The sequence below is a fragment of the Eumetopias jubatus genome, unplaced genomic scaffold, assembly GCF_037043125.1.
Source record: "Eumetopias jubatus isolate StellerSeaLion01/CBP00866 unplaced genomic scaffold, mEumJub1_p1.0 scaffold_9, whole genome shotgun sequence".
Classification (NCBI taxonomy): domain Eukaryota; kingdom Metazoa; phylum Chordata; class Mammalia; order Carnivora; family Otariidae; genus Eumetopias; species Eumetopias jubatus.
Window position 1 is genome coordinate 9114110 of NW_028274815.1, and position 27223 is coordinate 9141332.

Sequence of the window (27223 nt, forward strand, 5' to 3'; positions counted from 1 at the left end):
CGGCTTGCTGGCGGTTTGCACGAGAAGCCACCACTGTGCTGGTGCAGAGGCTAGATGTGAGCTCCCCGGGGGGACAGCAGGGAGCGGCGTCCCGGGAACACCTGCAGGGGGCGTGCGCGGAGCTTGAGCCCTGAAGGCAGGGTGCTGTGGAACAGATTGGGTTGGGGGCTTGCAACGGAGAGGCTTTGAGGCCGTGTGCAGGGTGCTGGGGTGAGTGTGGGTTGAAGTCTCTCCCCATGGCACAGGCTCTCTCTCATCAGCAAGCCGTGGCTCTGTCCTAAGACAGAAGTTTCTGTGTACCCGGAGGGGGGATTTCGTTTTTGTTTGTGGAAGTTCCCAGTGATCGTGAAGTAGGGGTACTTTGTGTCACGGGAACAGGAGTGGTGGGCGGTTTGGTGAGGGTCCTTCCTGGGGCACGACTGACAGGTGCATCCCTCCCCAGGCTCGGCACTGTGCGGCGAGTCCTCGGCTCAGCCCGGGCCACCGTCGCAGGGGGAGCGGGCCAGGTCGCCACAGCCCTGCGGCCCCTCGGAGGAGGGCAGGGCCCCCGGGGAGAGACAGAGGCCCCAAGCGAGTCGGGGGCCGCCGTCGGTCATCAGCAGGCACAGCCCTGGGCTGGCCCCCCAGCCGGACTCCGGCCCGAGAGCCAGCCAGAGGAGCGTCCAGGTGTCGGTCACCTCGTCGTCCTCCCAGCTCTCCTCCTCGGGCTCCTCCTCCTCGTCCATGACCCCTGCGGCTGGCACGCTCGTCCTGCAGGCCTCGCAGTGCTCCATGACCAAGGCCTGCCGGCAGCCCCCCATCATCTTCCTGCCCAAGCTGGTGTATGACATGGTCACGGCCACCGACAGCAGCGGCCTGCCCAAGGCCGCCTCACTCCTGCCCTCCCACTCGGTCGTGTGGGCCAGCTCCTTCCGCCCCCTGCTCAGCAAGACGATGACGTCCACGGAGCAGTCCCTCTACTACCGGCAGTGGACGGTGCCCCGGCCCAGCCACATGGACTACGGCAACCGCGCCGAGGGCCGCGTGGACAGCTTCCACCCGCGCAGGCTCCTGCTCAGCGGGCCCCCCCAGGTGGGTGCTGCCGGCCAGGGCCTGGGCTGCGTGGGGGTTCTCGTGTTCATGCCCACAGGGCCGTTTTGGGGCTGACAGCATCCCCTTAGTCACATCTTGCCATTCCGATGGCTGACCCCACAGTGGGCGGGGGGTTGGAGGTCGGGACCTGCCTGCCACCCACGACTGGCTTACGTCCAGCCTCGGACCTCAGGTGCTTGCCTCGCGGGATGTGGGGGCGGAGAGCTTCTCTGTGGGTGCTTCTTTAGACCCTGACTCTGCTCTTCCCACATTAGTTCATTTGGTCCCCACGGCCAGTCTGTGCCAATTGGAACCCCCCCTCCCACCCCCACCGGGGGTTCTGCACCGGAAGGTTTTGGTGAAATGTAACGGGGAGGCGGGAGGCCTGTCCCTATCCCAACCTCTCACCTCACTGTATTTTCCTAACAACAGAAGACCGTTGCAGTTGTCAAAATGGGAGACAGCTGCCAAGTGCTGGGAGCATGTGAAGTTGACCGTGTCAGGTCTTGGAAGGGGCTTTGTCAGAACAGTGCAGAGGTGGGAGGTGGGCTCCGGAGTGGGCTCGAATTCTGCCTCAGACAACACCTGGCACCCTGGGCAGGATTCAGCCTTTGTGCCTCAGTGTCCTCTCCGAGAATGAGGAAAAGAGTAGCACCTGAGTCAGAGATGTGAGCAGTAAACGAGAGAATAACCGCAGGGCACCTGGAGTACGGCCTGACCATAGAGAGCATGTGGGGTCAGCTTCCGCTGTCTTCACCCCCATCAGTACCATCCTGTCCCGTTTCAAGGTGGCTGCCTTCGGACTTAGCCTGTTAATTTCCTTACAGTCTGCTCCAAGAAATGCAAACCCGCAAAAATACGTACAAGAATTCTCATTTTAGAATTGTTTACAATAGTCAAAAACCAAACTGGAAACAACTGAAGTTCCATTGGTCAAGGTTGGTTGAATAAATTTGGGCACAACTGGATCACACAGTTCAGCCATAGAAGGGTGGAGGTAGGTCTCTACACACCGACCCTGAAATTTCTCCAAGGTTTTAAAATGAAAAATTTGAAAGTGAAATTGAAAAAAATCAAGTTACAGAGTAATATATACACAGTGTAATATCAATTAGGAAAATAAGTATTGGTGTGTATGTGTATGTCTCTGTGCGAAAATACCAAAAAAAAAAAATTCCTGGCGGGATTGCCACTGAAGAGGGCGCGGGCTTCGTAAACATTCTTCTTCTCCATCACTCTGTATTTCTTGAATGTTTAAATGAGTGAGCGTATATTAACTTTTTATAAATTTGAAAAAGGGGACCCAGGTTTCTCCATACTGTCATGTTATTGAATGTTATCTTAAAAAATTTCACCCATTTGATAGGCGAAAAATAGTATATTATAGTTTTATTAAGGTTGAATATATTTTTATATACTTAGGGGTCACTGCTACGACTTTCACAGTGATTTTTCTGGTGTGTTTCTCTTGTTTACTTCTCCTTTAGGCATTTGACCTTTTCCTGTGGCTTTGCAGGAGCCTTTTAGAGATTATAGATGTTAATCCTTTGTCTGTTATTACATGTATGGCAGATATTTTCTCTGAAGGCTCACCCGGTTGTATTTCATATTTTCTTTTCTAAAGTTAGTTACTTCTGTTCATCCACATTTGTTGAGTACAGAGTATGAGCCAGGCATTGAGCTGAGAACTTGGAAAGCACATTCCCAGAGTAACAGGGTGGGAGGTTAGCCCACAGGTGCCCGTTTAACCACCTGTGACCAAAGTGAACTAAGACTCAATAGTGTCCTAGCCTGGTGTGTGGCTGAGGGAGCGAGGGACTCTATGATACAAGAAGAAAAACAGGAAGAGAAGAAAAATCATTTTCTTTTCCTGGCCTTAGGAGGAGAGAAATGAGATGCCAGACTTTTAAGTCTTGCACAACAGATTTTGTTCTCTTATTAGAGACCTATTGATTAACACAAGAATAGCAATCTAATTATGCAAGATTCTTTTTTTTTTTTTTTTTTTGAGAGAAAGAGTGCAAGTGCATGGGGGGGAGGGGCAGCAGGAGAGGGAGAGAGCAAATCTCAAGCAGGCTCCATACCCCGCACAGAGCCAGATGCGGGGCTTGATCTCAGGACCCTGAGATCCTGACCTGAACTGAAATCAAGAGTTGGACTCTTCACCGACTGAGCCACCCAGGCACCCCCATACAAGATTCTTCTAAGACATTATTATGCTTTATATTGTCAGTTCATCTTTTGAAGCAACCTTTCTTCAGTTTGCTATTAAAGTCCTATTTCTAACAGCTTAGAAAATGTGGCCAATTAAAAGTAGAGATGCATTGCCATGATTTATAAGGAGGCAGGTCTGCTGCTCACGGGAGTCCCCCTGTGGCCTGCCATCCTTCTTTAGGTCACATTTCCCCTCAAATGGCTTTGCATCCCCCTGGCTCTTGCTTTAATGAGGTGGGGTCTTTGAAAGAGATAGGTGACACAAAGCATGTCCAGTGCTCCAGCTGGTGCCTGCACGTAGACAGGGCGTACTGAGCCAACTTGGCTCCAATTCTGATGTCTTCACAGATTGGGAAGACAGGTGCCTACCTGCAGTTCCTCAGTATTTTGTCCAGAATGCTCATCCGGCTGACAGAAGTGGATGTTTATGATGAAGAGGAGATCAATATCAGTGAGTTATGCGGTGGTGACACGTGGGCTTAGAATCCTCTTTAATCAGTTTCTTGGGTGACTTGATGTCTTTTACCATCTAGATGGAATTTTCAGATCAGTGATCCCACTCATCCCGGGGGCCTTGAGGGGTGCTTTTATCTCTCCCTTGTTTGCCGTTGTTTTGCTCAATATCAGAATAGCGCCTGGGAGGCCTTCCTGGAGATAAAATTGCTACACTGAAAATAACTGCTGTTTACTGCGTATCTTCCAAGTGTCCGGCATGTGCTGGATACTTTACATAAATTGCCGCATTTAACTTTCTGCACATCCCAGTGAGAATAATTGCTTATTTCCTGGTAAGTAACATGCTCAGGCGCCCAGCTGGGAGACGGCAGAGCTGGGGCTGAACCGGATTTGATGGCTGCTTCTAGAAAGCAGGGTTATCCATCGGGGCATTTCCCACTCAGGCAGCTGAGCGCATAGGTCCACAGCTTGGGGCAAAATGGAAGTATACAATATGTGGGGAAAAGGCATTTCTCCTTATTCAGGGAACAGAATTTGCCCTGATTAAGGTAAGACTCCCTTCGAACAGCTGTTTGATGCTCCATTACCTCCTCACGTGGCCTCCAATGGTTCATCCACTTGGTCTGGTAAACGAATCTGTTGCTTTGTGAATTAAAATTTGCGTGAGGAGGCCTGTCTGTGTTGCAAAGAAAGGGAATGGATAGATCGCACTGGCATATAAATAGCGCTTCTCTTTATTTATTTTTATTGTATACGTTTAAAGTGTACAACTTGATTTGATATGTGTATAACATTGTGAAATCACCACGACAATGAAGCTAATTGACACCTTCATAGTTACCATGTTGACTGCAGTGTTATTCACTGTAGGCACGATACACAAACAACCATGTGTTGTCCGTTGATGGATAAATGTCCATTAGCAGATGGATGGATAAAGAAAAGCGTGGTATATACGCCCAGTGGAATATCGTTCAGCCTTAAAAGAGAAGAAAGCCCTACCATTTGCAAACACACTTCTTTAGATGTTCTTGACTATGTTTGAGTTTTGACATGGAGAAAATTTGGAACCAAGGAAGCTCATCCATCCCGTAGTCTTTCCTTTGAAGGAAAGAGGAGGGAGGCTCTTCATCCGAGCTCTGAGCTTTCACACCTCCCCTCTCACAGTTTGGAACTGAATTTCAGGTGACAATCAGCAGACCTGTTGAGTGTCTGTGTCTTCACTTTCTTGGATATCCCAATGACAAAGATAGGATTTGAGCCCAGTTTGTTCAACTTCAAAGCCCATTTTCTCAGAAACTCTCCTGTTGCCTTGGTTTTCTCTTTGGGAAAGCATGGATAATTGCCGTTTTAAGAGGTGTTATGAAGATTAAGATACATACGAAGCGCTGAGCACTTACTACACATGCAGTAAACATGCCTCTCCCTCTTCTTTGTTTGTCTCTTCTCTTATGGACATGCACTCTGCCCACGTGTACGTACCATGGCTATAAAAATCAATACGTTACGTAATTTGAGTTGGACCATTTAGATTTTTTTACTTTTTTAGCCAACAAGCATTGATTGAGCATCATAGATTATACGTTATGATGTAAGATGTAAGATAGAATTTGGGCCATGAGTAGTGTTAGCATTCAGAAGGGAGAAACCAGTGGGCTTGAACAGTTAGACTTTCTAGAGGTGCATGAGGAGTTGGCGATATTGGCTGTGTAGCATTTAGATGTAAGACAAGAACGAGAACTATGTTAGGTTCCATTGGCGGTGGGAACCAGTATGCTGCATATGGGGTGGGGCTTGCTGGGGGGACGTGCAGAGCAAGCAGTACGTATATTGGGAGGAGCTGAAGTCAACATGGGAGCCAGAAACACAAACCCATCCCACAGGAAACACAGCACAGGCCATGGATAAGAGGTAGACCCAAAGGCACCTCTTGCTTCCTTAGAACAATCCTGAAAATGCGATACGTTCCAGGAGCCTTCAAGATACAGTAGCATCCCCTGGTAGCCCATAGACTCAGCAACGGCTCTCCCGCAAGCATCACCCTTGTACACATTTAAAAATCAATCATTCTCACTTCCTAGTTTGTCGCCTGTGTTTCTACCAATCTTACAGATCTCAGAGAGGAATCAGATTGGCATTACCTCCAGCTCAGTGACCCCTGGCCAGACCTGGAGCTGTTCAAGAAGTTGCCTTTCGACTACATTATTCATGACCCGAAGTATGAAGACGCCAGTCTGATTTGCTCCCACCTTCAGAGCGTAAAGAGCGAAGGTCAGCCCCATAAACCTCCTGCTCCACCTTCTTCCAGAGGGTGTAGGAAGAGCCTCTTAGAGGGCTGCGCTGAACTGTGTTGGCGATGAGCTTAGTTGTCTGGTGGTGGGAAGTAACCAGCGGTGCCTGGGAGGGAACTGAGGTCGCTGCCTCCGTGGACAAAGGACAGGCTCTTCCCGAGAAGGCAGGCTGCTGGCTCCACACATGCGGACAGTGACGAGTGCGCTCCTGGGAGTGTGTCACGGTCAGACTATCCTCAAGGTTCTGGTTCATAGGGGATACGAGACACGGATATTAATGCGCGAATTGGGGTTGTCCTAATGAAATGCACGTATTTCCCTCTCTAGACTCAGTGTCTTGTTTTCGCCCTCCTCCTTCAGGGACCACTGACTTGCAGGGTCTTAACACCCCGCAGGGCTTCAGGGTCACCGTCAGCAAGCACCAGATATGAGTGGGCTAGCGTGATTTTAAGCGCAGGCTAGGAAAGTCGGGTGAGTGGAAAGGGGAGGAGGATACTCACCAGTCTCCATGTCACGCCAAGAATTCTGTCTTCTTTCTATCTGAAGCGCTTTCACTGACCAGTCCTTCACATAGACCAGCCTCTACTCCAGGTTTAGGGTTAACATCTTAATCTGGCTAAGTCATTTTGGCAAACCAGAGGTGATTCGTCTGCAAAATGGTATCTGCATCCGAGGTCGGCAATTCATTTGCGTTGTCCTGGAGCGAATCCTTGAATCTGTGTCTAAGACATTTGTATGTCCGTTAGGAAGACCCCCTGTGAACAGAGTCTGTTGGCTTCTCCCGCGGAGCCTCGGCTATTTCTGATCAGCCGAGTCACCCCGGGGCTCCAGCGGGTGCAGTCACAGGAAGTCCTACCACAGCACCTGCGTTCCTTGCGATCGGAAGAGCAGCGCGGAGGGCAGGCTTGTTCTGCTTGCAGCTGCCCTGTGACGCTGGCGTTTCCTGCAGACAGGGGCATGTCCCGGAAGCCCGAGGAGCTCTACCTGCGGCGTCAGACGGCGCGGATGAGGCTGTCCAAGTACGCGGCGTACAACACATACCACCACTGTGAGCAGTGCTACCAGTACATGGGCTTCCACCCCCGCTACCAGGTAGGCCGCGGGGCACGGGGCTCCCCAGTCTCCAGGAGCCCTGGAGCGGGCACCTCTCCCGCACGCTCCATCTTGGCCGACACCCTTGGTTCTCTCTTCTCCTGATGTTTTCAGTTTTCATTCCAGAGCGGGACGTGGAAAGTTCTGGAAGCCTTTGCTTCCTGGTCTACGTGTACCTCCAGTTCCCTTCAGTAATCTCCAGAGTTATTGCTAACAGCATAGAAACTGTGATTCTCCTGGGATTACACGTTTACTAGTGGCAGAGTTAACTGACTGTGCATGTCTTCATTTTCTTGACGTTCTAGCAATTTCTGAATTGAGTTCAGCACAGCAGACACTTGAGTGCTGATGTACCAGTCAGAGAGCTGAATAAACTCTGTCCCCAGTCAAGACTCACGGTCTAGGGACGGAGAGATGCACGGGCATAAAACCTCAGAACAATGAGGGCTGGCAGGAAAGGCAGTACTGGTGAAGCATAGAAATTATGTAGAGAAGGAGAGCAGTGTGCACTTACTGAGCACGTACTGCATACCAGGCAACGTGCTAGGCACTTTTGATATGTCAGTACTTCCTCTAACCTTTTTACGTGCTAGAAAATGATACTTCCTTTAGACACTGGGGTAAATGGATAAGGCTACTGACCCCGAGCTCTGGCTGTCCCCAGTTCTGGCTGGTCACCTGGACGTGTCAGTGTTTAAGCTACACCTTCACCCATTCAGCACCCACTGGAGAGGAAACTCTCCTGTCTGGTTTCTTACTTAATTCTCACTAAAACCCTGCAAGGCAATAACATTAGCCCCATTTTATAAATGAAGATACCGTCTTGGGCGGGGAGCAGAGGAGAGCATTTTGAAGAATCAGTAAGGATTTGCCAAGGGGCCAAGGCAGATAAGAGAGGGAACCGTGTCTGCAGTAGAGCGGAGACGTGGGGTCTCTGGGGGAATTAGAAGTGATTTTGGTCGGGCATCGCTGGACCCTAAAGTGCAAGGGGTGGGTGGTCCCAGGAGAGGACCCTGGGAAGGTGGGGCAGAGAGTACACCACAAAAGGCATCAGGTTCAGTCAGAGAAGGGCAAATACATATGATCTCACTCCTATGTGGAATTTAAGAAACAAAACAGATGAACGTAGTGGGGGGAGGGAAGGAAAAATAAAATAAAAACAGAGAGGGAGGCAAACCATGAGAGACTCTTAACTCTAGGAAACAAAGTGAGGGCTGCTGGAGGGGAGGTGGGTGGGGGGGTGGCGTTATGGGGGATGGGCATTAAGGAGGGCACGTGATGGAATGAGCCCTGGGTATTGTACGCACCGGGCAAATCACTAAATTCTACCCCCAAAACTAATAATACATTCTATATGTTAACTAAATTGAATTTGAAGAAAACATTTTAAGAAAAGGCATCAGGTGCTGTGGGGAAGGCCGAATGGGGGCATTTTCAGGGACAACTCCAAGGAGTGGCCTAATGTAGGCAAAGCTGCATTTTGCAAGTTCACAGAGGGCCTGTGAGGCCGGTCATGAAGAAGCAGACAGCAGGCAGGATTTTACAGTTAGTGTTTCATTTTGGACCTAAGTAAGGGAAAGGGGAGGAAGTAGCAGCCGGGGCAGCTGGAGGTGGTGGGAGCCAGTCAGACACCTACGAAGCCCCCAGGGGTGTGCAGGATAGCTCACGCCCTTGGCTGCTTCCCGAAGGCTCTGCGGCAGCCTGAGCACGGGCTTGCCAGCTCTGTCCCTTTTGCAGAGGGGAAAAGCAGATAGTGGCTTTAATTTTCCCAAGTCTACCCGGCCTGGAGCTTAGCTCTCACTGAAGTAGCATCAAGACTGATTTTTTTTAAAACTATTCAGTTGTACTGGAGACAAAATTAGAAAATGCATATGAGCAGTTTTTTAAAGCATTAAAAATAGTCGGTAATTCTGTTTGTTCCAGATAAGCTTTCCTAACATTTCCTCCTTGGAGATGAAATTTTTCTTTCAAAGCAGAGAAAATATAAGTGAAAACGTTCTCTTTTAATTTTGAAATTTAAAGAACCGGAGGAGACTCATGGATTTTAGTCACGGTCACTTCGGTCGGTGTCTGCAGTGAATTAACAGAACCGAGCTCTGGAGACCCTGGACTCCGGCTGGACTGTGCCCCCGTGTCCAGGGGCGCTCAGGTCTGGGGGCCACGGTCGCAGGGGACTCAGAAGCAGGCCACGTGAGGAGTGCTGAAGGGCACACGCCCGCTCCCTGCTGGCCTTTCCAGCCTCAGTTCCCCCTGTCTCAAGCCTCCCTGATCTTTTTTATGAAGCTTCCTCAGTTATGTCCCCCTTTGCTCCCTCCCCAAGTCAAAATCTATTTCTGTCTCATCTCTGCTCCCAACGGGCTCTGTGGTTCTAGTGGAACCACAGTGGGAGTTTATGGTTGGGGTGTTGTGTGTGGTCTGCCTTCTCCAGGCCTTAGGGGTTCTCAGGAGGGCAGCACACATGCAAGCAGCCAGTCTGGGGAGGGGCTGTCCACTGGAGGCAGAGAGGGGTCAGGGAAGGAGGCTTGGGCAGAGCCATGTGGCTCGGGGGGCGGGGGGGGGTGTCACGCCAGGGGGCAGTGCAGGCAGACAAGGGATGAGGGGATGGGAGGGTAGGCCCGGGGATAGGGCTGAACCAAGATCTCTGACTCAGTTTCCACATCCATACAGTGGGAATGGGGACGGTACCTGCTTCATAGGATTGTTCGTTACAGCACCAAAGGGATGGAAGGGGGCCCAGACAGTGAGGGTGACAAGGGTGTACAAGTGTATGCAATGCATCATGCCTGTGATGGAAAATACATTTATTAGAATCAAAAAATGAGGTCTGTGGTGTGAAAGCTTTTGTTGGTAACCTAGCGTGCCTCTGGGTGAAATCCAGAGTCCAGAAGGGGTTGGCGTCTAAAGGGCCGTCACTGGGTGAAGCACGATCAGAATTAAAGATGGGGAGGTCTCCGTCTGAGTGGGTGTGGGCTCCAGTGTGTCTGCCCAGGAACGAGACCTGGGTGTCCACACTTTGTACCGGAGTCAACCTGTGGGTGGGTTTCTCGTGCTGTGGGGCGGTGGCAATGAGCTTTGTGTTGTCATGCCCACAGTGGGCCTGGGTTCTTCTGGGAAGTAACACCGGACTCTGATGACAAGCTCTGTCCTTTCCCCTCACACCTCAGCTCTATGAGTCCACCCTGCACGCCTTTGCCTTCTCTTACTCCATGCTAGGAGAGGAAATCCAACTCCACTTCATCATCCCCAAGTCCAAGGAGCACCACTTTGTCTTCAGCCAACCCGGAGGCCAGCTGGAGAGCATGCGGCTGCCCCTTGTCACAGACAAGGTACTGGCTCTGAGTCCAGGGGGTGACATTACAGTGGCTGCGAGTGACCGTTGAGCAGGACACCGGAGCTGCCTGATGAGTCAGGGGCAGGTGGGGCAGGTGGGGATGGATATGGTGATTGAACTTGGAGGAGGCTGGGGAGCGCTTGGGCTTTAGGGTCACTCCGACTCCAGTTCGAACCTCGCTCTACCATTTTTGAGTTGTGTTATTTGAACCTGTCCCTGAATACTGCTGGGCCTCAGTTCCCGTATCTGTGAACTTGGGCACTAGTAACTCTTGCAGGAGCTTCCTGAGAGCATGATTTGGAATGACCGACGTAGGACACCTGCACAGTGCCTGGATGATGAATGACAGGTGCTCCGTAGATGTTCATCCCTTCCCCACCTTGTCTTTACTGCTGTTACAGAACATTTGAAACAGGCCAAGGTAGTAGAATAGTGTGGTGACCCCCGCAGGCCTGTTACCTAGCCGATACTACTAGCCTAGTATCTCACAGCCAGCCTCGATCCGTCTGTCTTCTTCTGCCTTCCTCTGTTATTTGGAAGCGAATCCCAGATGGTGCATCACGTCATCCATAAAAGATAAATTTTCTGTCTTTTGAAGAGGGTGTTCTTCATAACCCATTGTCTCTGCGACCAGCATCCTTAGGGACGCTCCTCCTAGGGACGCCTGCTTTGGCAGATCAGCCCGACACTCTCAGGGTCAGCTTGCTGCCCTCCCGCCAGCCCCAGCCAGTGTCAGCCTTGTGTGGAATGCTGCTTTTCCTTCTCTGGGTGAGAGGGCCAATATGATGGGGTTGAATAGCCTTTCAGACCCGGCAGCCTTCTACCGAGCATTGAAAACATTTGTAAACAACCAATGGGGCATTTATTATAGGGTGTCTCCTACTCCCTGGGCTGGGGTGGACTGTTGCCCTGGTGGAGGATTTCTCTGTTACCCCAGTCACTTTTCCAGCCAGTGCCCACCAGAACTTAAGGGCACCAGCTACATCACAGCCTTGTAGCATGTGCTCTGAGGAACTCAGAAGGAGTAGAAGACCTCGCTCGGCCAAAATGGAAGAAAACCTAGTTATTTATATAAAAGATTCACAACCCGAGTGTATAAGGAGCTAGGCTGTATGGATAAGGGATTGAGGGATTTAAATCATCCAGAATAACATATACTCAGCACGCAGTCGATGCTAATTTGGCAGGGTAATGCATTTGGGTAATTGATAGATTTCTGGTTAGTTTGGGTTGCATAAGAAAACCATTCCCAAACGAGTACTTACTTAGCTTCTGAATCTCTGGGCTAGCAGCTTGGGCTTGGTCCTGCTGTGTGGTGACCCTGGCTTCGATGCGCTCACTCATGTCTGTGCTTAGCTGCCAGGTTGGCTGGGGGATGGCCGGGGAGGGTGGTCTCCATGGGGTGCCTGTCCCATCTCTGCTCCCTGTGGTCTCTCCTCCTCCAGCCGCCAGCCCCAGCTCATCCGTGAGAGGGTTCTAAGAGAGGGCAGAATGTGTCCGTCCTCTGGAGGCCGGTTTCGGAACTGGCATACCATCATTTTCACTGTTTTTATTCGTAAAAGCAAGTCCCGAGGCTAAGCTGGATTCTAGGCTCCATCATTTGATGGAAGAGGCTGCAGAGTCACATTTCAAAGGGAGGGGAGTGATTGTGACCATATTTACAAACACTTCCCCTTGTTATTCCTGTGTTTTCCAGAGTCACGAATGTATAAAAAGTCCGACATTCACTCCAACCACTGGCCGTCATGAACATGGACTCTTTAATCTGTACCACGCAATGGATGGTGCCAGCCATTTGCATGTGCTGGTTGTCAAGGAGTATGAAATGGCTATTTATAAGAAATACTGGCCCAACCACATCATGCTGGTGCTCCCCAGTATCTTCAACAGTGCTGGAGTTGGTAGGCATTGTTGAACTTGCCCTACTCGGTAAAATTTCTGTGAATGGAGGCTCGGGAGAATATTCTAGAGATGAGCATGCTTAACATTTTTCATCAGGCTTTTTGATTTTTAAAGCTGCTTTGATCTGCTGGAATATTCTTTCTTCTTTGATGTTTGGTTATTGACTTAATTCACATTCTCTGTGATCAGCAAGGAGAAGCAGACAGGTGTGTGTGCACGTTGGTGATGGAGATGAGAACCATCGGGAGCTGGCTGGTCTCGGGGTGGGCCTTGATGAGCCGCTCTAATTCTCACCGGGGCTCTGGTCTTGTGTGGGTGTCCCCGGAGGACAGACCGGAGAGTGGGAGTGGTTTTGCCCATTTCAGGTGCCGCCCATTTCCTGATCAAGGAGCTGTCTTACCACAACCTGGAGCTGGAGCGGAACCGGCAGGAGGAGCTTGGGATCAAGCCACAGGACATCTGGCCTTTCATCGTGATCTCCGACGACTCCTGCGTGATGTGGAACGTGGTGGACGTCGACTGTGGCGGGGAGAGAAGCAGGTGAGATGCCTCCCCCGACCCTGTTCCTTTTCAGCGGGGGAATCTCAGCTACTGTCTGAGGACCACGGGGGGACACCTCATCTTAGAAGGTATGGTGTGTGGTGGGTAGGGCTCTGCATGGGGCAGGCTCCTGTTCCAAGCCCAGCTTTATTTTGAGTTTTTAATTTTGTTAAAATTGTGTTGCTGTATCATCAATACAGAAAATTACACAATATATAGTCACTATATATACCTACAGGGTTGCCTGGGTAGCTCAGTCCATTAAGCATCTGACTCTCGATTTCAGCTCAGGTCACGATCTCAGGGTCGTGAGATCGAGCCCCATGACGGGCTCCCCGTTCAGTGGGGAGTCTGCTTCTCTCCCTCTGCTCCTCCCTCCGCTCCTCCCCTCCCCTCCTCTTCAGGCACACGAGCACGCTCTCTCTCAAATAAATAAATAAATCTTAAAAAAAATAATAAAGTATCCACAAAAAATGAAACTATGATGAATATCCAGAAATTTTCACACACTGAACACCCACCTAACCAATTCCTGTTTGAAGAAATGGAACATCACGAGTGCCCTAGAAATTCCCTCCTGTAGCCTTCCAGACCCTGTCCCCTACCCTAGCCTAACTCCTAACACCCAGGTGTATTTTCATTTGCTGTGTGACATTAGGGTAACAACTGAACTCTTTTGGGTTCTAGTTTCCTCATCTTTTGAAGGGGCACTAAGACCTGTACTGGAGGTTTGTCATGAGGGTAACTTAGACTCTGAACGGCGTGCCTGGAGGTGGGCAGGAGAGCAGCACAAATGGAAAAGGCTCGGTAGATAGACTCCCATCATCATTGGTAAAATAGTTCCTTTTGTGATTTTGCCACACGAATGTTTCAGTTTAGTGTTGCCTGATTATTTTTGGCTTTTTTTTTAATGTTTTTAAAGATTTTATTTATTTATTTGAGAGAGAAAGAGAAAAAGGAACAGGGGAAGGAGCAGAGGGAGAGGGAGAAGCAAACTCCCCCCCCCGAGAAGGGAGCCCAACGAGGGGCTCGATCCCAGGACCCCAGGATCATGACCTGAGCCGAAGGCAGACGCTTAACCGACCGAGCCACCCAGGTGCCCTTTGTTGTTGTTGTTGTTTTTAAGAGACATAAGGTTCGTTTACTTCTTTTATGCTACTGATATCCTAATGAAACAATGACCACTGATTGCTGTTTTTCTAGAAAAAGATGTTTTCTGAATGATAGAGCTACATGTGGCTTATGGGAGTAGCAATTCCTCTTTGCTTCCAATATTCTCCCAGACATTCTTCCAAAGGCAAGAATGTGGCCAAGGGCTGAGACGGGGAGAGAACTGGCTTTCATTCTGCTTTCCTGAATTCCATTCTGAAGCAGCAGTTAACGTCCTGGGGTTTGGGGCTGGCCAGGGCCCTGGGGAGTTTACTGAAGCTCCTTGGTGGGGGAAAAGCAAGCTGGGTCCAGAACAGTTGAGCCGCATGCCTGGGCCCAACTCCTCTCCCTGGTGCCCCTGCCGTCAGCCCCCTCCCTGGTCATCAGGTGTCCCTGTTCTCTTCACGGACCACAGACACTGGCAGTCCAGTTGGGGTGGGGGTTGGTGCACTACCTTCTTCCTTCCCATCCCCTCCCTGGCACGCACCGTGGAAAGCTTGGCGCTCTCCTCACCGCTTGACCTTCAGGTCTGCAAACCAGAAATGCAAAGTGTTTTAGCACGGGTTGGGAAGAAGGGCTTCGGAGACAGTATTGTTTGAATCCAAGTCCCGTTTGTCACACCGGGCAAGCTACTCAGAGCCTCTTTTTCCTCATTGGTAAAACGGGGGTGATAGTCCATGGCATGAGATTGCCGTGAGGATAAATGATAGTAGATGTGACATGCCCGGCATGGCGCCTGGAACTCAGGGGTGGTCGTGACAGATTCTAGCCACACCAACCCTACCTGCCGGCACATAAGCTCCCATTGGAAAGCAGCCCCCAGGCCAGAGCCAGAGGGCCTTGCTGCTCTCTGCGCCTCAACCCAGGGACATCAATCTTCCTCTTTCGAGCAGGGAATTTTCCTGGTCAGAAAGAAACGTGTCTTTGAAGCACATCATGCAACATATCGAGGCGTCCCCCAACATCACCCACTACGCCCTGATTGGCATGCGGAAGTGGTCCAGCAAGACGGGGAGCGGTGAGGTGCGTGAGCCTTTCTCCCGCTGCCACGTGCACGACTTCATCATCCTGAACGTGGACCTGACCCAGAATGTGCAGTACAACCAGAATCGGTGAGTCCTGCCCGGCTGCGGCCGTCAGCACAGCCCGCGGGCCCAGGGCCCTCCTGCCCATAGCATTGGTCTGGCCCTGCTTTCAGCTCTCAGGTTTAAAAAAAATTTTGCATTGTATAATTTCGTGGAGGGGGATTTGCATAAGATCATGCAATTTTCTTCCTCAGTCCACGTGATACTTTATTTAGTGACAACATATGTGCTACATTGTTTCTCTTGCTTTTTTGTCTCCTTCTTGGAACACATTGCTTTAAAACTAAAAAGTAACTTCTGTGTGATACTCTCTCCAGGTCTAGTCACAGAAGCGCTCACATCTGAAGAATAACCCACTTGCTAACACTTATCAGGCATCCCTGTAGGCCAGGCAGTGGGCACACAGCCAAGATGGCCCTCGTAGGAGCGTCAGTCTGGAAGCTAGGTCGCCCTGCTGGGAATCTGGGTTCTGCCACTTACCAGCTTTACAATTTAGGCACAGGCCTTCCATTTCTGAGTCTTGTTTTCCTCGGCTGTAAAAAGTGGCTCCTGTTTTTATTCTGGGCAGTTTGTTGTTTTCTCTTTAACCAGTGTTTGTGGAGTCCCTCATGCAGGGCCTGTAGCGTCGGGTCAGCCCATGGGCGTGCTTCTGTCTTGTTACCCTTGGTTATGCTGCCTGCCCTGGTGCAGACAAGCTACAGCTGGGCCTGCTCTCCTTGTTTGTTTGGCCTTATTCACATGCCTCTGTATGGTAGGAAGCAGCCTACCCCACCACTGGACCGCACCCCCCCCCGACAGGGGCACACCCTCCATGTGGCTGGTGGGGCGTGTGGGGGGTGGGCGGCCGCATCCAGTCCTATCCGCTCCCCCACTTTGCTTCTGAGCAGGTTCATGTGTGACGATGTGGACTTCAACCTGCGCGTGCACAGCGCCGGCCTCCTGCTCTGCCGATTCAACCGCTTCAGTGTGATGAAGAAGCAGATTGCCGTGGGTGGGCACAGGTCCTTCCACATCACGTCCAAGGTGAGTGCGCCCGCCGAGTCTGCTGCCGGGGCTGTCGTGGTGTGCAAACAGGCTCGGAGCTGGGGGGAGGCCGGTCCGTGGGGTGGGCTTGATCGCTGGCTGGTGTTAGTAAAGGGTTTTAATTGGGAGCCTCGGGAAGGGAAACATGCTGTCGGGTTTCTCTTGAACTCAGATTCTCGTCAGCACCTGGTATCCATCCCGCCCACGCTCCCGCCGCCGACCTGGCTGTCCTCTGGCTGTGCTCTGTGCTCAGTGGTCTGGCTTCCCTGCTGGGCAGAGCTCCTTGGGGGGGGGGGCGGGGCGCCCTGCTCATCTCTGGGCCCCCGGACGGGGCCTGGCCAAACAACCGAGCGCACCAACAGGCTGGCTCGGGAGCTGAGCCGTCTGTGCATGAGCCAGCCTCCTGGTGGGGAGAAACATGGTCTGATTACGGCCGTGCTAGCTGCAGAATTTGAGGTGCAAAGTCGCAGCAAACCCTCAGAGGTCTCTGTCTTCCAGGAAGCCATATGGGGCTGGCATGTCTCTCCGATCCCTGGGCTGGAGCCCCATTCTCTGCTTTCTCCTTCCATCTACCTTGAATGTTGCCCTGGTGCTGGACATCAGCCAGTCCCAATGCCACCTGCCTCCTCCCAGCCTCTGTCCTTCCTTGTCTTCACTAACTCCTTATGTGGTGGCTTACTTATCCTGAGCTGGGCCAGGTCTGAATTCGGATACCAGTCCCCAACCCCTACCTGTCTGCCCCTTCCGATCAGCAGGGAGTGAAGCCTTCTTTGAAAGGGAAAGTCCATGCTCATTTCTCTTAAAAAGTAGGAAGACATTTAAATAAAAGGTCCGTACCTCCAGAATAACTTGAGAATCATTAAGTCCTACCCACCCCCACCACTAAGATTTTGTATTGAAATTGTGTTAGATTTATAAGTTTAATTTTTAAAATTCTGATCTTTATCACATTAAGTCTATCAAAGAGCCTGATGTGCTTTTTTTTTTAAAGATTTTATTTATTTATTTGAGAGAGAGAGAGAATGAGAGAGAGAGAGCACATGAGAGGGGGGAGGGTCAGAGGGAGAAGCAGACTCCCTGCTGAGCAGGGAGCCCGATGCGGGACTTGATCCCGGGACTCCAGGATCATGACCTGAGCCGAAGGCAGTGGCTTAACCAACTGAGCCACCCAGGCGCCCTGATGTGCTTTTTTTTAAAGATTTTATTTATTTGAGAGAGATGGACAGAAAGATCACGAGTAGTGGGGAGCGGCAGAGGGAAAAGCAGACTCCCTGCTGAGCAAGGAGCCTAATGCGGGGCTCGATCCCAGGACCCTGAGATCATGACCTGAGCTGAAGGCAGACGCTTAACTGACTGAGCCACCCAGGCACCTGGAGCCTGTTATGCTCGTAAAACTAATTTTTCTTTATATCCCTCAGTATCATTTTTTAGCTTATATATTTTATCTTCATTCCTATTTTGAGCATCATCTTCTTTTCCATTGGGTTTAGTTGCATGTTGATTATATATAGGAGAGCTGGGAACATTTGGTAATCATTCATCTGAATGAAATAACTTATTTTCATTTGCTCTTTAAGTATTTACTGAGCACACCGTCCCTTCACTCAGGAGTGTAGAGCCTTGCAGCTGAGGCAGATGTTAAGTAGGTAGCGAGGTGTCCTTGTGACAAGCACTGCTAGGGTGATGTGTGTCACAGGGAGACCTCCCCGTGTGAAGGGTGGGGGTGGGAGTCTGTGTGAGTGTCCCTGAGAAAGTGACATTAAAGCAGAGACCCAGGGGCGGTGAGAAACGGCTTTGTATCCAGGTTCAGGGAAGAATCTGGGTGAAGAAGCTGAGCAGCTGGGGCGAGGAGGTGAGTGTGGAAGAAACATAACAGGCAGGGAGAGTGGCAGAGATGGGCTGAAGAGAGTAGGCGGGGCCTTAACGGCCGTGGGAACGTTCTGGACTTTCTGTAGGAGTAATGAGAAACCACTGATGGGTGTCCAGCGGAGGATTTGATGAGTTTGATTTATGTCGACGGTCTGTCTGGCTGCAGCCGGGAAAGCCTGTTGGCTCTGGAGTAGGAGGTGGTGGGAGAGGATTGGCAGGGGTCAGCAGGAAGTGCAGTGGGGGTAGGTGGGAGGTGGTTACAATCTGGGGGCAGGGGGAGGCCGAACCTTCCCAGAAGTTTGCATCCTTGGATTTGGGGGAGAGTTCCCAAGCTCCGTGGGCTCTCTTGATTTTTCTAGACCAGACGGCCGGTTTTCTGCATGGAGTGATCACTGTGACAGTTCTTCCTGATCACATTCATTAGTTTCACACGGCCCACTTGAGGAAAAGCCTAATTTTTCTTAATAGAGAATTTTATGGTTGAAGGTTGGGTTCTCCACTGCCAGCCCTACCCTGCGACAGAGTCTTCCGGGCCAGGGCCACTCCCCCTCCTTCCCAGAAGCCTGGCTGGGGGGAGTGGCTGGGAGCGGCTGACACCATGCCTCCCCGCGCAGGTGTCTGACAACGCCGTGCCCATTGTGCCGGCCCAGTACATCTGCGCCCCGGACAGCAAGCACACGTTCCTCGCGGCCCCCGCACAGCTGCTGCTGGAGAAGTTTCTGCAGCACCACAGCCACCGCTTCTTCCCTCTCTCCCTGAAGAACCACAGCCACCCTGTGCTCTCGGTGGACTGCTACCTTAACCTGGGATCTCAGGTGACTTTCAGAGCCCCCCCCCCCCCCGCCCCGGCTGCTGAGCCCGCGAGTCTGCCGTATTCCTAAAACAGATGCGCCACCGTCCAGGACTTGGACTTGTAACTGCTACTCAGTTCCTTTGCCTCTGGTGTTTACCTCCCTTTATAGCTGAGAGAGTTTAAATGCTTTGGCCCCGATATCATAAATTAGGAATGAAAGCCACTCTGATGCCAAAACACTTCTGGGGCTCGGATGAATTAATGAGTAGATAATCGGGAGCAATTTCCCGGAATTGATTTTTAGGATTTAGATTTGAAAATAACACTAAGTATCGTCTCTGCACCTGCCCGCCTCCCCCCGTGCCAGCAGCCTTGAGCTTGACCAAGCAGTTAGTCTTTGTTGGTTGCAAAGTCCTAGCGTCATGTGGTTGAGAATTTCAGGGAAAACAATGGTTTCTCTTGGATTTCTTCTTTTTCAGATTTCCGTGTGCTATGTGAGCTCCAGGCCCCACTCTCGAAACATCAGCTGCTCTGACTTCATGTTTAGTGGACTCCTGCTATACCTCTGTGATTCTTTTGTGGGAGCTAGCTTTTTGAAAAAGTTTCATTTTCTGAAAGGTAACTGCTCATACCTTTTACTCTGGACCTTGATTTGAATGCCTTTCATTACCCAGTGCATCTGAGGAGGTGACTTCTGGTCCTCATCCTTATTTGCCCATGGGTAACCTGAGGCTCAGAGAGGAAATATGACGGCCCCAGTTATCCAGGAAAGTACAAGAAGGCTGGGATGCAATCCCTCGGTGACTCTCATTCCCTTGTACCTGCCTGGGTAGAGACAAGACACATCCCCTTTCTTTTAGGCAAAGAGAGAGTTTCAACTTCTGTGTTCCTCTTCAGCCCAGATTCTTAACATCAGCACGCAGTTCCCTCAGTTCCTTCCTCCTGGTGCCCGAGTTCTTCCTCCTCGTTCGGGGTACTGCCTCTCCATGCCTTTTACTCTGACCTTCCTGCTCCTGTAGCTGTTGTCATGCTAGAGTGGTTGAGAGTGACATTGATTCTATAGGACATACAAAAATGGTTTCCAGCCAGCTGGTATCCCTCACCGATCTGCACTTAACCTTGGGCGTCTTCACTCTGACTGTCAAGCAGGTGTTTCCTGAGCACCAATGCTCTATAAGACTTGGGAAGTAATAAGAGGTTTCTAACACAGTCTTTGCCTTCGGGAAACATTTTGTGTAACAGGAGGACAAGATGTGTGGGTAGGAGGGAGACAGACCAACAGAATGAACGGATAAACAAGCCAGAGTCATGGACTGATGATTCGAGAAGCGGGGAGGAGGGAGAATTCCCAAGGCTGGGCGGGGAGCGGGGGTTGCTGCGTCGGGCCTGGAGGCAGGCAGCTTGCATGGGATAAGAAGGGGGGGGTCCCGCTGGGAGGTGGGCTAGCACAGGGCAGTTCACCCAGGGCTGGAGCTGGGACCACTTGGTTTGCATGAAGCAAACCCATGTGTCTGCTTCCGGTTCTCTCCCCTTCCTTCCCCCTACTTCTTTCCGGACCTTTCTTCTGGCCTCCCCAGCTAACAGTCGCACTGTGTGTCCTGTTAAGATTATGAAGCGTTCCAAAAGTCACAGGAGGCCACCTGGTGGTCTGGTCCTTCCCTCCCAAGCAGCATCGTATTTCCTTATTGCAAGCAGAGTGCAGGCGATCGCTTGCATTTGGATAAACTCACCTGTTTTCTTCAACGCCTCTGCCGTTGCTCGTGCATGCAGGTGCCACCCTGTGCGTCATCTGTCAGGACCGGAACTCCCTGCGACAGACAGTGGTCCGCCTCGAGCTGGAAGATGAGTGGCAGTTCCGGCTGAGGGACGAATTCCAGACCGCCAACGCCAAGGAGGACCGGCCGCTCTTCTTTCTGACGGGGCGGCACATCTGAGGGCGACAGCAGCAGGCTGTCTGCGAGAGTGGAGCCTTCAGAACCTCATGCGCTTGAGGCTGCAGGAGATCTGAGATCCCTGGGTGCTTGAACTGGACCGGCCCCGGGACTGGTGTGCCGCCCCCTTGTGCTGCGTGCTGGGAACCCTGGGCCGAGACGTGCACGGAGTCTTAGCGAGAGCATCGAGGCGGAGTTGGTGGCCAGCAGGAGTGCAAACCCATGCCTCCCAGGTACAGGGCCAGACCACGTGGCCCTGGGCTCTGTTGAAGCCTGTTTCATGAAGAACAAACTGTTGCCTGCTGTCATGTCATCCATGTGCTTCCATGGACAAACCTGACTTTTCCCGTAGTGCTAAAGGATCGCTCTTGGATTTTCTCGCAGAGGTGCCAGTATTTTGGGTGAAGGATAGGATTTTGGCTATGTGGGTTTCCTTATCACCTGCTACAAAGCAATATTCCAGAAGAACATTTTAAGTACAAAGGTCGGAGATAGGAAGAAACTAAGGTCATTTCCTAAGAATTATGTAATTGCCTACAAGTTTGCTCTTCTAGAAGCTAGCCCAAAGGCATCAACTCTAATAAAGTAAAACAAATGGTTTGACGTCAGAGCACATATGATTCTATTAAAATAAAATAGGGTCCATACCCTACCTCTTAGAAAGGGCAAAAGTGAAAAGAAACTTTCTTTAAAACAAAAAGGGTTTCAGAAAGGAAATTAGGGTTGCTGAGGTTGACCCCGAAGAGACAGACTTTGCCTTACAAAGGAAAGAGGACCAAATTGCTTGCTTTGAAACAACAAAGACGACAACCAAAGTGACATAGAAAATAGCTGGTAAGAGCTAAACTTTTGACTGTAATTTATTGAAGCTCAGTTTTTGGTTCCTTAAATAGCTTGTTTTCTCTTATGAGTGCTTGGCCCTGACCAGAGTGGAAGGGGGCAGAGCAGAGAAGACAGCAGGAATGTTCCATGATGCTCACCGGTCCATTTGTCTGCTGGAATGTGTATCAAGCCAGCGTGTTAGAGTCTCCAACCACAGGCCAGGCATTGGACCGTGTGCTTTTACAGTTAGGATCCTGCTTAGTCCTTCCAACAGCCCGCGTGGGTGCAGTTATTTCTCCACTTGGAAGACGAGAAGGTTCAGATGCAGAGAGCATATACCTCTCTAAGATCACAGTGCAGGAGAGGAGCAGAGAGATGGACGAGTAGACTCCTGCATCCTGGACCAGAGTCTGTCTTGCCCTGCACTACAGTGCTTTCGGAGTGTCCCTAACTGAAGGAAGAATTTAAAGGTATTTAGAAATGAACCATCAGAAAGCATTCCGACACATCCATCTCAGACATTTTTAAGCACTCTAACGGATAACAGTCCAAGAAGAAATTATTTTAAAAGATGATGCCAAAGAGTTAATCTTTTTTTTCCCTAAGAAAAAAAGCCCACGAGTATAAAAGATTAGTTCAATGTTTATAAAACGATCACTTTGTATATGCCATTATTCCTATCTTGGAATAAAAACTTATCTTCTTTAGTTATATTTGTCTTTTGTAAATAGCAGCTTCTGTGCTACTCTTCCCTTTTTATTAGTTAATTTAAACTTGAAAAAAAACCCCAAAATATTCTTGTTTGTCCCAGCATTATAAATAAAACATAGAGTGCATGTACGGTTTCTTTGGTGAGTATTAATTGCATTATTTTGAGAGGAGATAGTGTGGCCAGTGATCTCCAGGGGCTCCCTGCTTAAAATCTCAGAAAAGACAGTTTTGGAAAGGAAATAATAAATCCATAAAAATAAGCATATATTCACATGTGGAGGAGTCCCTGAAAGAGAAAAGCAGACAAAATTAGGTGTACAGAAGAACAGAAATGAAGGAAAGCAAGCTCAGACCGTGCAGAGAAACCTGCAGGGGAGATGGGGTCGGGGTGCTGTGTGCTTCGGAGTGGCTGAGGAAGCTGGAAGGGGGCCTGGTGCATTTGTCAGGGTGATTCTAGCTTAGGGCAGCTGGGCTCTTCGATTCCTTCCAGCTCTTCTGCGACACTTAGAGATGCCACCAACCTGGGCTGAGCAGGTGGCCGTTGCTAAGGCAGAGTGTGGAGCCTCAGGGAGGAGGGCATGGGGGTCCAGACTTTTGTGAAGACAAGTTTTTGTCACACCCCTCTCCAGGGCATTGTCCTGTCCCCCACAGTAATGTGGGGGCAGTTTACACTAAACAAAATAAGCAAACAGGAACTCTCTAGTCTGGAAATCAACAAAAAACTAAGACTCCTGAAAAAGCAAACGTTATATAGTGAAGGGTGATAACCTCAATAAAGAGTCAACAAAGCAAACAGAATCCTATAAAACAAGCGTGATTAAGATCAGAACACAGTGAAATTATATGGTATCCAGAACAAAAAGGATGGATTACAGATCTTGGAAATCAAAACTAAAAGCTCGGTAGGCAGATGACATAACCAGACAAGCTCAAGAGTAAAGTAGCCGGAAGGTGCAGCTGAGGCGTGGGGGTCGTGTCTCTGAGAAGGCAGCAAACAGGAATGTTGGTGGTCTGTGCTAACACTTGACTGTTCCCCTTGCTCACTGCACATCAGCCGTCTGGCTTTCCTGGCCCACTTGGCTACTCCCAGGCAAGCACCCACCTCAGGCCTGTTGTTTCCTCTGCCCAGAACGCTTCTTCCCTTCACATCACTCAGATCCCTCAAAGGTCCCCTCCTTAATGAGGTCATCCCCAATAGAATACATTTTGTTTAGTGTTTTATTTGTCTTTCCCCATGAAAGTAAGAACTTTGTAAGACAAGTTCACTGCTGTGTCCTTGAAGACTTGAATATGCCCAGCAAATGGTAGCGCTTGTGCCCATCGATGGACTCTTTTCTGTCTTAGGTGCTTCCAACATGGGAGCTGGGGGTGGGAGTGGCCGGTGATGGAGGAGCTGACGAGTGAAATTGAGCTAAAATTCTTGATTTAATGGGGTGGGATTGATTAACATGTTAGCAGAAAAGAAACATTTAAATATATGTTAAAAAAAACAAACAGTAATCTTTGGATGTCCAACATCTAAAAAGTAAATGGAGAGCGACACCAAAAAAACCCAGTGTATGTGGTATAAGGGGAGAACAGGCTGGGGAGGGGAGAGAGAAGAAGCCTGGTAAATAAAGTGGTTGACAGAAACACATCCAAACGTATCCCTCGTCACAAAAAACATAAATGGATTAAATTCACCTAATAGCAGCTGGAAGCTCCCAGACTGGGTTAGGAAAGCTAACAGAATGGGCTTCAAAATTGTGTTATACGCAAACAATGAATCATGGAACTCTACATCAAAAACTAATGATGTACTGTATGGTGATTAACATAACATAATAAAATTTTAAAAAATCCCTTTTGAAAGATAATTTTTTTTTTTTTTTTTTTTTAGAAAATTAAGTGGGTGAAGAGATACTTTAAAGTTCAAGTTAAACCCAAAGAGACCATGATGGTCACAAAACTTTGTAGCTATGCCAGAACTGCTGTGAGGTCTAGGAAGCCAGAACAGGAAAAGAATAGGGTAATAATGGAATAGTTGAATAACCATGATTGGAGACTAGGGCATCTCTCCAGAAATACAGACAGAAGACCAATAGAAACGAGAGTGGACGGACACAGTAACATGTGTGATTTAAAGTCATTACCCTCCAAAGAGGAGAAAATTCCTGTGGGATAGAAATTCCAGGAAGTGTCCTGGAACCGGACGGAGGTGATGGTTGCATTACATTGTGAATGTGCTAAATGACACTAATGGTACATTTTACATGTATTTTGCCATAACAAAATTAAAACTATGCCAGAGCATTGGAAGTTACTGAAATCTGTACTTCTGCAAGACCAGAAATAATAGTCACCCTCAAACCAGATAAGAATAATAAATACAGAGACGGTGGCTCTTGTTTCCTGAATACTTACAGCAATTTGAGAACTCTTGCAGTAAAGGAAGAGAAATTGGGCTGTAAGAGCAACGTTCACGTGGATGTCAGAGTTCTCCCGGCGGATGTGGCAGAGAGAGGGCATGGAATTTGAAACCCAGAGACTTGGTTTCATGCCTTGATTCCTTTGCCAGGTCACCTGGCCCCCTGGAGAATGTGTTAGCTCTGAAATGAGTAACAGTCGGTAGCAAACATTTTTGAACACCTACTCTGTGCCACGCATTTAACTAGGTGACTGATTGCTTATTATTTAGTCAACAAGACTCTGAAGTAGATTCCAATGGGAACATCTTCAGATGAAAAAGCTATGGCTCAGTGAGTTTGAATGACTTGTCTAAGATCACCCAGCTATCAAGTGACAGAACAAATCTAGATTCATGCCTACAGGTGTAAGCATTGTTCCACTAAAATCACAGCTGCTTTCCATCTTGAGTAATTTACTTCCACCAAATGTCACATATTAGAAAGGCACTGTTGGCTCCAAAGGCTCTCCCTACGATAAAAGTATAGATCCAAAATTCTTTCATCGGGAGAGGTGTTGGGTCGCCTGTGGGAGGTAGTGCCGGATGCCAGCATATAGCCAATATATTACATTATGTATCATCCTGAGTCTGGGCAATCTCAGCATTAATGTTTAGAAATGCTTTTAATAACAAGATTTGCATTAAACCTTCCACATCTGGCTTTAGAGTCTGCAACAGCTCTTTAAGGAAGACTACGAACCAAGAGCACGTCCAGTGTCGATGGCTTTCGTTTCTTTTTTAGTCTTCTTGCTTAGGCAGACTTCCCAGCTCAGAAGGAATTAGCATTTTAATTAACAAAACAGTTGGAAAGCCAGTGCAGAGTTTTCAAGCCCTTCATGTCTAGAGAAGAGACAAGAATCCATGACTACATTTGTCATTCACTGAATATACTGTCCCAGTTTTCCTTTGCCTTTCTTTCTTTAACTCTGACGAGCACTAATTTCTCTCTCTTGGGATCTCTGGCCACGCTGACTCTGGTTCTTGCTCTATAAAAGGATCTTTCCCAAGGGTGGCAATCCACCCTACTAAGAAGGGTGGGTTTGGTTGCTGTTTTGGGTTGAATCACATCCCCGAAAATATATCCAGGTCCTAACCCCGGATACTTAAGAATGTGATCTTATTTGGAAATAAGGTTGTTGCTCATGTAATTAGTTGAGATGAAGTCATACTGGAATAAAGTGGGCTCCTAATCCAGTATGGCTGGTGTCTTAAGAGAGTGAGTAGCAGAGGAAGGCTGCCATGTAACCATCAAGACAGATCGGAATGATGAACCGGCAAGCCGAGGATTGCTGGGAACCACCAGAAGCTGGAAGAAGGGAGGAAGGATTCTTTTCTCAAGCCTTTGGGGAGCCTGGTCCTGCTGACACCTTGATTTTGAACTTGTAGCTTTGAGAACTGTGAGAGAATAGATTTCTGTTGTTTTAAGCCACATACTTTGCAGTGCTTTGTTACGGCAGCCCTAGGAAACTCATACAGGTGGGCAGTGCATCCTTCATCTTTCAAAGTTTGGTGGAAGCGTCCTAAAATTCTGGCACTGATGGGAAGTCATGGCTGTAAGACTAAGGCTGATGAAAGGAACACCTTTGGGGTCTCTTGATCTTAGCCAAGCAAGCCAGCGGTCCAGCCAACCACACAAACAGCTTAAGTTGTTTAAGTACAGAATTAGATCATTTGCATTTGGTGACCAAGAGCTTCCTTTAAATTAATGACAGCCACTACCAACCGAGCTCTTTCGGGTGCTAGGTACTACACTTTCAAGCATTTTGTCATATTTATGATGCCGTTTAATTCTTAAAACCCAGGGGATAATTGCTACAATGTCTTATTTCACGGACTCGACATGAGGCCCAAGCAGGTGAAGGAACTTAAGTCACACAACTAGTAAGTGACAGAGGGAGGATCCATCCCATGCTCTGGGCTCTCTAGACGATAGGGGGAACTTAATTTCTACTTGAAATTTGTTATTTAGATATCATACAAACAATATTATACCAACAAATTAGAAGAAAACAATCCAGGTTTCCCCACCCTTCACCAGACATCTGAGGGTCTGCTGCGTGCCAGGTGTCATTAGGCTCAGATCCTGGCATGAAGAGAACAGAAACCACCCCTGTCCTCGGGTCACTCGTGCCTCCTTAGCAAACCCACCATTTTCAGTAAGGGCTTCTTCATTCTAGACCTTTTCTCTGCATCTGAATAATTTCTACATAATATCCTCATGTATCTTTGTATTGTGTTCTTTTTTAATAGTACAACCATAATGTTTATGTTGCTGAATAAGATTTATACTTATTATTTAATGGTGGCCTGACAAATAGAATTTGTGGAGTGGATTATCGTGATTCACTCAGTTCCTTCATGTTGAGCCTTTTGTTTCTGTTGCTCTTTGGCCATCAGACTCTTGGGAAGCAGCAGGATGCACTGGTGAGCCTTGTTGCTCTCTCCCAAGCCTGGCCTTCGGTCCCTGAGTTACTAAGTAGGGGGAGAAGAACCTTCC

General features: G+C 49.2%; 1 protein-coding gene across 4 annotated transcripts in view; it reads left to right on the plus strand.

Annotated features, from left to right (window-relative positions):
• Positions 1 to 22315, plus strand: part of GREB1 (growth regulating estrogen receptor binding 1) — a 71935-nt gene extending 49620 nt beyond the window's left edge. For 3 of the 4 annotated variants that reach the window (XM_088026161.1, XM_028099471.2, XM_028099472.2), the window contains exons 21-32: positions 443 to 1071; positions 3634 to 3736; positions 5854 to 6012; positions 6982 to 7124; positions 10289 to 10450; positions 12152 to 12356; positions 12723 to 12897; positions 14940 to 15158; positions 16019 to 16154; positions 18638 to 18838; positions 19296 to 19434; positions 20587 to 22315. In XM_088026161.1, the coding sequence (XP_087882287.1) occupies positions 443 to 1071; positions 3634 to 3736; positions 5854 to 6012; positions 6982 to 7124; positions 10289 to 10450; positions 12152 to 12356; positions 12723 to 12897; positions 14940 to 15158; positions 16019 to 16154; positions 18638 to 18838; positions 19296 to 19434; positions 20587 to 20750 (2435 nt within the window). In that variant the 3' untranslated portion in view covers positions 20751 to 22315. Of the gene's footprint in view, positions 1 to 442; positions 1072 to 3633; positions 3737 to 5853; positions 6013 to 6981; positions 7125 to 10288; positions 10451 to 12151; positions 12357 to 12722; positions 12898 to 14936; positions 15159 to 16018; positions 16155 to 18637; positions 18839 to 19295; positions 19435 to 20586 lie in introns of all 4 variants that reach the window. The other variant, XM_088026162.1, reaches the window with a different exon arrangement.
• Positions 22316 to 27223: the final 4908 nt, after the last annotated feature.